The sequence below is a fragment of the Drosophila innubila genome, chromosome X (genome assembly GCF_004354385.1).
Source record: "Drosophila innubila isolate TH190305 chromosome X, UK_Dinn_1.0, whole genome shotgun sequence".
Classification (NCBI taxonomy): Eukaryota; Metazoa; Arthropoda; class Insecta; order Diptera; family Drosophilidae; genus Drosophila; species Drosophila innubila.
The window spans coordinates 13,796,528-13,810,002 of record NC_047626.1 but is presented as its reverse complement, the minus strand read 5'-3'; the positions used below and the strand labels follow the sequence as shown (position 1 = coordinate 13,810,002).

The 13,475-nt window shown below is 37.0% G+C and overlaps 1 protein-coding gene across 2 annotated transcripts; it reads right to left on the bottom strand.

Moving 5' to 3' along the window:
• Positions 1–1,289: 1,289 nt before the first annotated feature.
• Positions 1,290–13,475, bottom strand: LOC117782346 (SET domain-containing protein SmydA-8). 2 transcript variants are annotated; one of them, XM_034619456.1, is made up of 2 exons: positions 12,471–13,475; positions 1,290–1,984 (listed from the first exon to the last, which is right to left on the bottom strand). In XM_034619456.1, the coding sequence occupies exons 1-2, from the start codon at positions 13,368–13,370 to the stop codon at positions 1,547–1,549; spliced, it is 1,338 nt and encodes a 445-aa protein (XP_034475347.1). In that variant the 5' UTR covers positions 13,371–13,475; the 3' UTR covers positions 1,290–1,546. The 2 variants fall into 2 exon arrangements, with proteins under 2 accessions (XP_034475347.1, XP_034475339.1); XM_034619448.1 differs by lacking the exon at positions 12,471–13,475 and adding an exon at positions 5,634–6,779.

The following is a 13,475-nucleotide window of genomic DNA, read 5'->3' as shown; positions in this document are numbered from 1 at the left end:
TTTAGAAAATCAGAAAAAAAATATATAGAGATAAATGTATGTATGTACATAAGTAGACAGAGATACATATGTATTTTATGTTATGTATAGCCGTAAATTATTTATAAACAGCAACAACAAAGCCGAGGAAATGAAGGAAAGGAGAAGAATAAAAAAGAAAAACGGGAACAAAACAAAATCACGCACAATTTGTGCTTGTTTTTTCTTTTCTCTTTTTTTTAAATATATGCGAGTAATTTTGAAATTATTATGCTTATGGCCTTATATACAGATCTAGTACAGATATATTTTATACACACGTAAACCCTATACATATAATATAAAGTCTATGTGTTTTTTCCGTTTGTTTAAGTTTTAAGCATAATGACAATTATTTGTAATATTATTATACATATATATTTGTTATAACATTAAAGAAATGAAAAACAAGAAGATGAAAAAAAGCGGCAGCCCTTTTTACTTATTTAACTAATACTTTTCCATTTCACAGTTCTACATGTTTATGGATGAAAACAATTAAAAGACCCCCATTTACATATTGTAAATACCAGACGTCATAGTGGTATTTGAACTTCTCCATTACTCGTGCTACGAGTTTTGGGTTTGGCATTACAATTGAATCGTTATTTAATTAATGATATATATATGATCAATATATGAATATATTTGCAAAAATTTGATGTAAAGCTATTTTAAAGGACGCTTTGCTTAACAAAGTTTTTTCGAATTCAATAAACTTTAAGTAAACCGTTTTAAAGTGCTCTCATATTTTAGCTCAATATAATAAATAACAAAAATAATAAATTAATATGCAGAAAAAACACCTAAATAACTCCCACTGTCTTTTATAGTACATTAAATCATTTAGGTGGAGTATTTTGGATACATGATAAGCTTTTGTTTTCGATTTTTATCATAAAAATCAATTTTATGTAAATAAAAAAATTATTATTTGAAATGAAAAAAACTCTTTTTAGACCTAATTTTAATCTACAATTTTTCTTTTAGCAGCTTTTTATAAGTAAGTATGAATTTTTGATCGTTTCTCGAGAATGTCACAAGGGTTTTAAAAAATTTTTAAATAGCACTAAGAAACTTTAAAGTATTCAACGCTCTAGTTGAAATTCCACTTGAAAAAAAAACTGAATATTCCGAAAGATTTCCAAATTAAAAAAAAAATTATGCGTGAGTTTAAGTGAACTCTTCTAAACGTTTGTTTTATGTTTAGTATTTGACAGCTGTCAGGCATACATACAAATATTGAAGCTAGAACAGAAGAGAAACGCATATTCTTTTCAAGAGCTCCGTTTTTATTATAATATACATATCTTATGAGATTACAAAAAAAGGAAAAAAAAAAACAAAAATTTTTACCAGCTACAACAATTGGATTGGCTAACAGCTGAACCCACCAGCGCACATACACCCACACACACATACGCACACACACACAAACAGACACACACAACAACAGCAGACACACATTAGAATACACTCACACATACACGTACACACAGCTGGAGTGGGATTGGTGAACTCTTAGCGCTCACTGTATTTCCTCCGTGATCAGCTTTTTCAGCGTACACTCGCCAGCGCCGAGCTTATGTAAGATGGCCAATATCTCCTCCCGATAACGATCCTTGTGTACCAACTCCTCGGGCGTATACTCCTCAGCGCCGAGTCGTGTCATCCGCCAGATCACATTCAACTTGGCCTCGATTAGCACATAATTGGAGGGGGGACAAAACCTTGGACACAGTTCATTGATGAAATGGATCATGTCACGAACACCGCACGTGTTGATCCGATTGTTGATCGTGTTCAGAGCAAAATCCTGATATCTCGCCATCTTCGCGTGGGGAAAGACATTCTCGCAGCTGAGACAACGCCAATCTGGCTGCAGGGTCTTCGTCTGAATGGGTATTACTAGACCCTTGCACCCCTGTTCCCGGCAAAACAACGCCGATAGATAAGTGCCATTCTCCTAAAAGACAAGAAATTGGAAAAAAGAGAGTTAAAATTAAATAAGTATAAACAATTTAACAATTTTAACAAAAAACAAGTTGGTGGTTTCAGTCGAGCACGCTCGACAGTAGGATACCCTGTGCCCAGGTACTTTGTACTGACAATTGAATTTCGACCGATTTTTCCTATGGCAGCTATATAATATATGGAACCAAATTAAACCAAATTTTGTTAGAATGTACAAAACCAACGCATTTTCTGACAGATTGGTTAAGATATATCAAAAAACAAAAAACTTTTCATACTAAAAGTTGATTTTTGACCGATCGGTCCTATGACAGCTATATGATATAGTCGACCGATTTGAACAAGCTACGGTCAGAATGGACAAAAACAAGTAAAATGCATATTCTATCAGTTATGTTAAGATGTCTCAAAGAACAAAAAACTTTTTCATACTTAAACTTCATTTTCGATGTATAGTTCCTGTGGCAGTTATATGATATAGTGGTCCGACCCAAAAATAAAATCAAACTTGATATGCAATTGGTATCCAGGAACCTTCATACCAAATTTAAAGACGGACGGACAGACAGACGGACATGGCTCAATCGACTCGGCTGTTGATCCTGATCAGGAATGTATGTTCTATGGGGGGTCTGCCACGCCCCTTCTGCCTGTTACATACATTCTGCCAAACACATTATACCCTTTTTTGCCCATTTTCAATGCTTTAAGTAGCTTGTAAAGTGCTAATAATAATATTAATAAATGTACCAAAAAAATAAAGATTGTGAAGAAAAATCAATCAATAGTTCAAACATTTTATTCAGCTAAAAGCTGCCTGCAGAGTAACACCTAGTCGAGCACACTCACAAAAGTGTAATAAATAGTGGAAAAGTGTGTACAGTCAAAATACAAAAAAAAAAAAAAGTTTGCTAAAAGCATTTGAATCGATAAGCGATTATTAATTCAACATTAACTCAAAGATAATTCCTATGAAATGGCTACAATAGGAATTTATACCCTGTAGACATTAAATGATCTCTATAGGGTATACTAAAATTAAGCATATGTATGACATAGACATGCAGGTATAGAGAAATATAAAAGCTTCTGACTACAGCCTTTTAAAGAGCTGAAGTTTAATTATTTGGTTGATTTTTTTTATATATTTTAAGTAATAAGTAATAGGTTCATATTTTTTAGTTAAATTACTACTCTGAAATTTTCGTTAAATTTGACTAATTGGTAATTGCTGGTGAAGGGTATTAAGGGGTCGTTCTGTTGCACCTTTACGATATTCTCATATGGTGGCTTTTTATTCGGCGGCGCCATTTGAATAACCCGCCTGCGTCGGTGTAGAGACGTGGGATGGAAGGGGACAGCAGAGAATTGATGGAGGCGAGGAGGGAGGGGATAGGGAGTGAAACTGTCATACAACCATCAACTAGGGACACTGTGCGTGGTGGGGCATATGAAAATGACACCCCCAAACAGTTATCTAGCCCCCTCTCCTCACTGCCCCCTCTTGTCTTTGCGCCTCTGGCCAAGGAACACCAGCAGCTGTCTCAACTGTCTGTGGATTGTCAGTTGTGGGCCGTATCCGTGTCCGGGTCCGGGTCTGGGTCTGGGTCTGGTCATGTTGCACTAATGAGCTCACGCTCATGTTCCCGCCCGACAGACCCCGAAAAACAGAGAGGATAGAGAGGGGGGTACTGTTTGTGGGTTATTCAGTTCTGCATCATCAGAGCAAGTTCATGCAAAAATCAAGCAACTAATCTAATTAAGCGCATTTTTGTCATGTCTCTGCCAAATGCTATTATTCATCTAATCCAACAGATATATAAGTAGATGCACATATGTAGATATATCGTATATAAGTAGTATGATTATAAGCATAGACACGTATGCTTCACATGTATATCAATTGTATATCTTAGGATTGAGATACAAATACAGATGCAGATACAGATACAGATACAGCACCAGTTTGAGATACAGATAAAACACGCACACACTGATACTCTTGTGACAGCTGTAGACTTTTTCGAATCTATTCAAAGATCTCTTTTTCTCGTGTGACAAAAACAATTCGGAAAATATTTCAAATATTTCAATAATTTTTTTAAGTGTCTGGCAAAACATTGATCAATTATACGGCGTAGTTATATGGAAAGGACAAGCAAGTAAATAGACTTTTCTTTTCGTTATAAAAAAGATTTTTAAATATTTGTAAAATTACCTCAACATTATTATGTTAGATAGTTGAAAATAGAGCTCTTGAATTATTAAACATTATAATGTAGGACTGTTACTTCTTTAGACCATTAGCATAAAGATAAAAATTACTAAAGGGCTATTCTGAGCCAGGGACTGTAAACATAATAAGTTTTATTGTAAAACTCAAGAAATAATCATTATGCTATGAGTTTTATTATTTTACTTATGTTTACTTTTGATCAAAATAATAAAAAATGTAGGAATAATTATTATATTTCAAAAAAAAAAAAAACGTATGGAATAATGATTATTTCTTGACTTTTATTTTTTTTATCAAACATAAAACTCAAGGTGTTATTTTGGCCAACCAACTTGAGTTTTATTTTTTTTTCTCCTGAGTTTAAATTTTTTGCTTAAAAATAATGATTATTTCATGAGTAAACTAATAAAAATCATAAACCTTAAGATCATGGTAAAATTGCATAGATTACTCATAGACTAAAAGAGTTAGAGCAACCAAATTTGATGACAATACTCTTATGATGTGCACGCAGGTCAAGTTTGTTTTGTCACAGCCTCCCCGACACCGCAAATTAAGCTACAGCCTTGAGACTTGGCACACGGAATGTGTGCTATTTTACGGATGTTTTCTGAAAATTTCGATCGGTTAATAAACAGACAAGATAATTGAGGTATAGTTATTAATAGTTTTATGCTTTGCATTTTCTATTATTCAATAATTTTTCATTATTCTTTAATGTTTTATTTTTTGTTTTTTATTAAACCTTATTGCTTTGAAATATTTCTCTACTACTTTAGAAAATTTGTCAACTTTTCCAGTAGGGACTTGTTTTAATTCTTGCTTCTTTACTTCTTAAAAAGATATTTGCACATCTTAAGTAGGTTACTCTACTTTATCGAGAGAATATTTATACTATTTCAAAAATTTCTCTTCTCTGTCCATTAAGTTACTCATTTCTTCAGATGAGTCTTATTCTTTTTCCAAAAAAAAATGTACCTTTTTTTTAAAAAAAACTCAACTCCTTTGCAACAAATTCATCTTTGTTCGAAGATTCTTCTACTGCATCAAAGGAATTCCCTACAATTTTCGATAATTTTTCTTCAGAATATGCATGAAAAGAATTGTAAACTAATCCGGAAGATTTTTGAACTTCTTCGCAAAATTTTCCAACTTTATCAGAAAACGATTTTACTTAATTAAAAGATTGCTCGATTCATATAAAAAGGATTTTAACACCTTTTCTGCAGATTCTTGAGCAGATTCCCCAAGTGTTTTTTCAAAGAAACATTTGCAACTGCCGAAGATTTTATCTACTTCATGACATGCGCAAAAGGTTAGGATATCTTTTTATTCGACTGGGAAACTGGAAACTGGGATAAAAGGGAACTGTGAATAGAGAAATTTCCGATATTGGTTAACTCACAGAGTTGTCGTTGCATCTGTCGCAGTTACAGACAAAATATTTGGTCATCTTGAGAAAAATGCCGCGAGTGAGATTGCTCCAGAGGATCTTTGTATAGGTGGTGGTTATCTCCATGCCCTTGGGTATAGGCCTTGCTGCTCGCACCACCGCCAGCCGTCCATTCTCGAAGTAATGACTCGCATTGGGGGTGCACTCGTGATTCATAATCGCCGTGAGTGGGAAAAGGCCGCGGAGAAGCGTCTCGTGCTTGTCGACCCTACAAGGCGCCTCAAAGGCGTTCGTATTGAGAACGCCCACGATGCGGAATAGTTGATCCATGAAGACCTTATCGGTGGTCGGAAAGTTGCGGAAACATTGCGCGGCCTTGATGATCTCCTGGCGATAGCCGCGCTCCGCATTCGCCTGCATGGCATCCACCAGAGCACGCTGCTCCTTGCTCAGATAGCAGACGCGCACGGCTGTGAGAATGCGCAGTGACAGTGGATTCACCACATCCATGGCGGTTTCGCTTTCATTTACCGATTTCATCTCATTGTCATTGTCATTTTTTTGCAGCTTCTCTTGCTGCATCTGCTCGGCTGGATCCTTTGGCATCCAGCGCTGAAAGTGTTCGCATTCATTGCGATGTGCCGTGGAATCGGCACAATCGCCGCATACGGGCAACGTGCAACGGTGCGGGCAGAGGAACTGCTTGCTGGACAACAGACGATGACAGCAAACACACGTGTTCAGCTGGGAACCCTTCCTTGCCGTCGGACCCACGACGAGCGCATTCTCCCGAAAGATTAGCTCGCCGGCGGCAATGTCACGTGTGGCAAACACACCGCGTCCCGCAACTGGAGATGGCGCCAACACCCAGTTGGGCAGCTCCTCCCGCAAATCGCCCAAATGCACATCGATGAGACGGGCCAATTGGTCGTGTGTTGTACTCCGACTGGGCGCCATGTGGGCGACCATCGTTTCCGTTGTCTTCATCTGCTCACTTGTCATCTCTTTCGCTCTCTCTCTCTCTCTCTGTCTGGCCAGGATCGGCGACAGAAGCTGCCAGCACAACAACAACACAAAACAAACAAACAAAAACAACGCGAAGCGACGCGACGCGCGGCAAGTTTGCGAGTGATGAAGGCGTCGTTGGCGCTGGCGACAAAACCACGAGACGAGACCTCAAACGCTCTGCGTCGGCGTCAACGTTGACGTCGACAGCAGCGTCAGCGTCGCCTTTGCTGGGCAGCGACGCGTCGCGACGCCCTCAGAGAGCATTAAACGCAGCGCGCAACCAAAGACAAGCAAGCACGCTCTAGTCGAGTATGCCCGACTACGGTATACCCTGTGCTTCACTACACATAAATACATACATAATAAAAATCCGGTTTTAACACCGGAACCGTTAACCTAAACTAACCGATTCATGTTAAGTACCGGAACTGAAATTGTAACCAAATGAAAATTCTCTGTCAAGAACCGAATATCGAAACGTTTGTATCGGTACGGTTGTGGTCAAGTTGCTAGGTCAAAAAGATGTCCAACTTCCAACTGTCATAACTTGATCAAATCTGAATAGATTTTCAAACGGAATGTCATTTTGATCATGATTTGGCCTCTAAATTCATTCTGTATTCAATTTTTGTTCATTTGGAAAATTTTATTATCTTCGACCAAGATTCGATTTCGAAGCTAAGGGTCCCCCCTTTGAAATTTCAAAAATTCAAAATTTTAAATCTCAAGTTTTCACTTTTAATCAACTCCGTATATCGTAATTAGTATAAAAGAACACTTTAAACTTGATTCTGGGACCTTTTATATTTTTGTAAAAAATCATGTGAAGTTGAACAAAAATTTTGACTTGTAAAGTGGCTAAATCCGCAGTCTGACCAACTTCAAACTGTCATAACTTGATCAAAACTGAACCGATTTTCAAGCGAAATGTCATTTTAAACAATATTTGGCATTTTAATTTATTCTGCATTTAAATTTTATTAAATTTAAAAAAAAAAATATTTTCCTTTAGATTCTACTAGACATTGATTTCGATGCTAAGGGTCCCCCCTATGAAATTTCGAAAATTCGAAATTTTAAATCTCAAGTTTTCACTTTTAATCAACTCCTTATATCGTAATTAGTATAAAACAACACTTTAAACTTGATTCTGGGACCTTTTATTTTTTTGTAAAAAATCATGTGAAATTGGATAAAAATTTTGACTTGTAAAGTGGATAAATCCGAAGTCTGACCAAATTCAAACTGTCATAACTTGATCAAAACTGAACTGATTTTTAAGCGGAATGTCATTTCAATCAATATGTGGCATTTTAATTTATTCTGCATTTAAATTTTATTAAATTCTTAAGAAAAAATATTTTTCTCTAGATTCTACTAGATATTGATTTCGATGCTAAGGGTCCCCCCTTTGAAATTTGGAAAATTCAAAATTTTAAATCTCAAGTTTTCACTTTTAATCAACTGCTTATATCGTAATTAGTATAAAACAACACGTTAAACTTGATTCTGAGACCTTTTATTTTTTTGTAAAAAATCATGTGAAATTGAACAAAAATTTGGACTTGTAAAGTGGCTAAGTCCGCAGACTGACCAACTTCCAACTGTCATAACTTGATTAAAATTAAACCGATTTTTAAGCGGAATGTCATTTTGATCATGATTTGGCCCCTAAATACATTCTGCATTTAAATATTTTTAAATTCGTTCGAAGAATTTTTTTCTGCCCGAGGTCTGTTTATTTCGATGTAAAATTTATTCATGGTTACGTACCGGAACCAAAAGAAAAAAATCTGAAATAGAACCTTTTACCGAAATAATTATTTCGGGACGTACCGGAACCGAAACATATGTTTGTTTCGGTTTGATTCCCTGATAAAAATACACATAAAAAAGACCAACATCTAAAATCAAGAACATTCATCTAAAATATTTTGTTCTTAAAATAAAAACATTTTAAGACCATATTAATGTGTAAAATGTGTAAAAGTCAAAAATAAAAATAATAAAAATATGATAAATATAAAAATCATAATTATTATTATTTATTATCCGCTTGTGTGTGTTACAAAGATTTGCACTGAGCTATAAAATACCCCATTTTATGCAATGAATGCTGGGTATAAACACAAATTAGAGGTAGCAAGAGCAGCAAGAAGAACAAAATATGATTTTCCAAGGCGCGACACACACAACACACAACACGAGCACACCCCCGCACACACACACACACACACACACACATGCTTGCGTAAAGCCGCTTTTGCTTTTGCTTTTGACTCTTATTCAATTTTCTGTTGCATTCAATTGGATTGTTGGCTACAAAATGGCAACAACAATGGGTCTTTGACAGACCCCCTTCCTACCCACATATAGCACCCTGTGACATCCACCTCCCCGTCCAAGCTACCCCTACCCACTCCCCTAGAGCTTGCGCCTTGCCTCTGCCTGTCACTTCGATTTGTCATTTCAATTTGTCGCCGTACACCCCTCCGTCCCCCGCCCCTCTGGTCGCTGCCTCTGTGTTGCGGTTATGAGACGCCTATAAATACGTATAACAACAACGACAACAACAACGACGAACAACAACCAGAGCTCTGGGCAAGAATCCCGCGCCACGTGACAACATCATCGCTTTTGCGGCTTCCCTCTGTTTGTAGCTAGCGGCAGCTCGAATGGAGAGAGAGAGAGAGAGACTGAGAGTGAGAGACAGAGAGAGATGAACAAAATGTGGCTCGGTTTCTAAGAGAAGTGCAATCATTCCCTCATATGTTATGTGGGCGTGGCAAGGGAAAAGGTGAAGTTTCTCCAGGTGACGACTGCGTGTTGGCGCTTCATAAATTAGAGGCATGCCCCAAAAAACTGATTGCGTGCCGCGGCCAACAGATAATGCCAATGCCATCATCACAACAACAATAACAATCGCATGACACGTGACTGCCACACGTTGTCACCATTTTGCCACAAGACACGCACACTCCCATTGCGTATACGCAACGTGTTTCATGCAAGTCTTAAAATGATCAACCGGCAGTTACCCTATGCAGACAAGGCTGCGAATCTGAAACGAATTCGGCTCGAACCACAGTTTGGGAATCCATAAGCCCAAGATTGTAGTTTTCACTTTGACTCAATTTTAAACAACATTTATTAAAACAATTTCTCTTGGTTACGAAAAATCTTTAAATATTATTCCTGCTAAAAATAAATAAACCGTCTGTACATTCTTGCACAGAATATTTTTTTAACTATTTTCTACTTGAAAGTATCAAAAATAGCTTAAATTCTATGCTACTCTACTACACTAATATCAATGCCTTGTTTACAGGGTATCCACTGAAACGCCAATCCATAAATCAGTTGAACATTTCTTTTATAACTTAACCCATGAACTTAAACCCCTCACCCCTCACAGCCATAGCTCTCCCTCGCCCATGCCTTCAGACCCTTTAACAGAACTTAAAAATCCATTGACAAAACGTTTTTGAACAATTTTCCAAGTATAAAAAAAACCCAAAAACTCAGAGAATAAAAGGAAAAAAAAGAACAATGTTTTCCGTTTTCATATTTTTGAAGATTATGTACAAAATTTATATTTTAATTGGAAAAAAAAGATGAGAAACATAAAAAAAATTTAAAACATAATATGTGCGTTATGAAAAGAAAAAAACCGATCACACCAAAAAGGAAAATAAAAGAAAGGAAAAGAAATACAAAAATGAGATTTCTTCTTGTTGGATATGACATAATTTGAGTTTTGATATTTTTTCGTTGTTGTTCTCTTTGATTTTGATTTTCTAATTGTTGTTTTTGCCTTGTTTTCTATCCATCCCAAGAATTCTTATGTGCGTGCGTGTTTTGAGACTGTGTGTATGTATGTGTGTGTGTATGTATGTGTGTGTGTGTGTACGCGTGTGTATTTGTACTTGAACTAGTTTGGGCTTCCATTAGCTTTAACTGGCAGTTTGCCCAGACCCATAGGAATATGCATTATGACACGGACGCTGACAGAGGGGCGGTCCGAGGGGTGGTAAGGTGGAATATGGGGAGAAGAGGAATAAATGAGGTACATGGATTAGGCGCATTCATTGAAAGCAACATAGCCCATGAGACGAGCGAATTGAGAAGAAAGCTATTTAGAAATGGCAACAAGTTGTCATTCAGAGCATCCATTCACTCACTCATTCGCTCACACACTCACACACTCATTCACTCACTCACTCATTCATTCGTCGTATTTTTGAATGGCCCTCAATGCCAGTTGTAAAGTGTTGTCACAAGTGTAAAAGGGTCTTTTTAACACTGTTTGAACATAAATAAATTCGAAAAAAAATACATTTGCTAACAAAACTATTTATTTTCAGATTATAATATGACAAAAAAGTAGATGTTTATTTTTTAATTTTTGATATTATATATATTTTTATGGTGAAAAATAAGTAAACACAAGCCGACATAATTTTTTCAGATTTTTTTTCAAACTGTTTTTCCATCAACATATACACAAAAAAAAAAACATTCAATTGTATTTGTTTTCTTTCAGAGCACGTAAAAATTATAAAAAAAAAGTCAATAATATGTGATTATTACAACTTTTTAATTGCTTTATTTATTTATTTATAATAAGCTCAGCTATAATGTAAAATTGCAGTCAACACTTGGTTTATTAACTATAGCTCGATGGCCTTAGAGAAAATGGTTAGTTCATTTTAGTTCCAAATTAAATTTGAAATTCAAACCTTTTTCATAACATTTAGAATAACTTATTTCTCCTCTATTCATAAACATTCAAAGCGCATATGAAATATTCGTTAGGCAACGATAAGTCGATAAAATTGTGCAAGACAGTGATGCCAGAAATTCGAAAAACCGTTATATTGCCAAGAGCTGCCAGACATTTAAGAAAGATAATAATAATCAAGTAGCTAAGTTGGCTGCGCCATACAAACATTTTCATAAAATGTTTCTAAGCGTTTTTATACAATATTTGAACTATTTATGAGTCTAGAGATGAATGAACAGGTGAATGAACCGCTGCTAAGTAATTTCCTAAGTGTTGAAACGATTCATTGATGATGTATCTCTTGCCCCACATAGCCAGAAATTTAGATTCAGATACAAATTTAAGTATATACATGTGGCGTGCATCTATTTTGGTTGTGGCACGCGATAATTGCGACACGCTGCAGCAATCAAAGACGCGAATAAGAGTTTAAGGAGAAGAGAGAGATACCAAGATACTTATAGTCTCTCTCTTTTCTGAACAAAAAACCCATACAAATATCCCTTTTTTTTTAAATGATTTCAATTATTAAAAACATGTAGATTTGTTGACTTACAAATTTACAGCAATTGTTTAGTTTTAAAATGTAAAAAATAAGGATGAAATATAATATATAATTTTAGTATCAAAAAGAGGATATTAGAAACGATTACTTATAGTCTGTTAAGTTTTTCTGTTTTTCATCAATTTGTATTGCGTTATTCAAATTTTTTGATCTTTTTTTGTACAATAACTACAGACATTTCCTAGCCTTTCCTACTCCATCAAAACAAATCGCACATTCTATTTTAGACGATCATTGCTCAAAAATAAAACTAATTTTTTTTTTTTCTTGAAAAAAAAAACAAGATTTCTCTTGACTCTCAAGTGATAAAAATTAACAATTTCAACACAATTGAGATCAGGAAATAACGAGTCGTTAACTCAGAACTCGTGTTTTTGGTGTAAATAATCGATATGTATGCCAATTATTCGATTTATGGCATTTCAATTTATCCCACGGAAGGACATTTGTGCAGTGTTTAGGTTATTATAGGATGCTTGGATCGGGGACTTACCGTAGGATCCTGGCAACGCGGACAATGGCACATGAAGTGCTTTGTCATGCCGAGAAACATTTTGCGGGCCAACGTGGACCAGAGGAGTTTCGTGTAGGACATGGTGATCTCGTCACCAGCTGGTATATTCTCAGTGGCGGTGACGACAATGGTTTCCCCATCCTCGAAATGATGGGCGGCATTGGGCGTACACTGATGGTTGAGCATGCCGGCGAGTGGGAACAAGGCACGGGCAACAATCTCATGTCCATCCACCTGGCAGCGACTCTCGAATGCGTTCGTATTGAAAGCGCAGATGGTGCGATAGAAATAATCCAATATATCCTGATCCTGTGGGAAGTGCTCGAAGCATTCCGCGGCACGTTGCACCTCACGCATATAATATCGATCCGCATTCGCTTGCAGCGCGTAGAGCAACTTCCGCTGCGATTCGCTGAGGAAGAAACAACGCACCACGCTCAGGATGCGCAACGCACGAGGATCGATGCGAGTGACATCCTTGGGCTGCCACTTGCGGAACAGTTGACACTCCAGCGCATGACGCGGCGATGCCACACAGCCGGCACACACGGGCAATCCGCAGCCGGCGCTGCACAATGCAGTGGCATCATCATCGCCAGGTGGCAAGTGGTAACATTGAGTGCAGGTACGCAAATTGCGACCACGATGCGCCGTTGGACCCACTAACAATGTGTGCTCCCGAAACAGTTCCTCACCCTTGGCAATCGGACGCACCGCAAAAATGCCACGCCCCGAAATGGGAGAATCTGCCACACGCCACGATGGCGACAACGGACGCAGTGCACCCAAATGATTGTCAATCAATGAGGCCAACTCCTGTGTTGAGGCACTTATGGCCATTTGTGGCACATTCTCGGTTAGCTGTTGCAACTGCGACATTACAATTGAATAATACAATGTCTCTCTCCCTCCCTCTCTCTCTCTCACAGTATCTTGCTGTCTGTTTGTTGGTCGATAATCGAATCACAACTGACGCGTTACCCC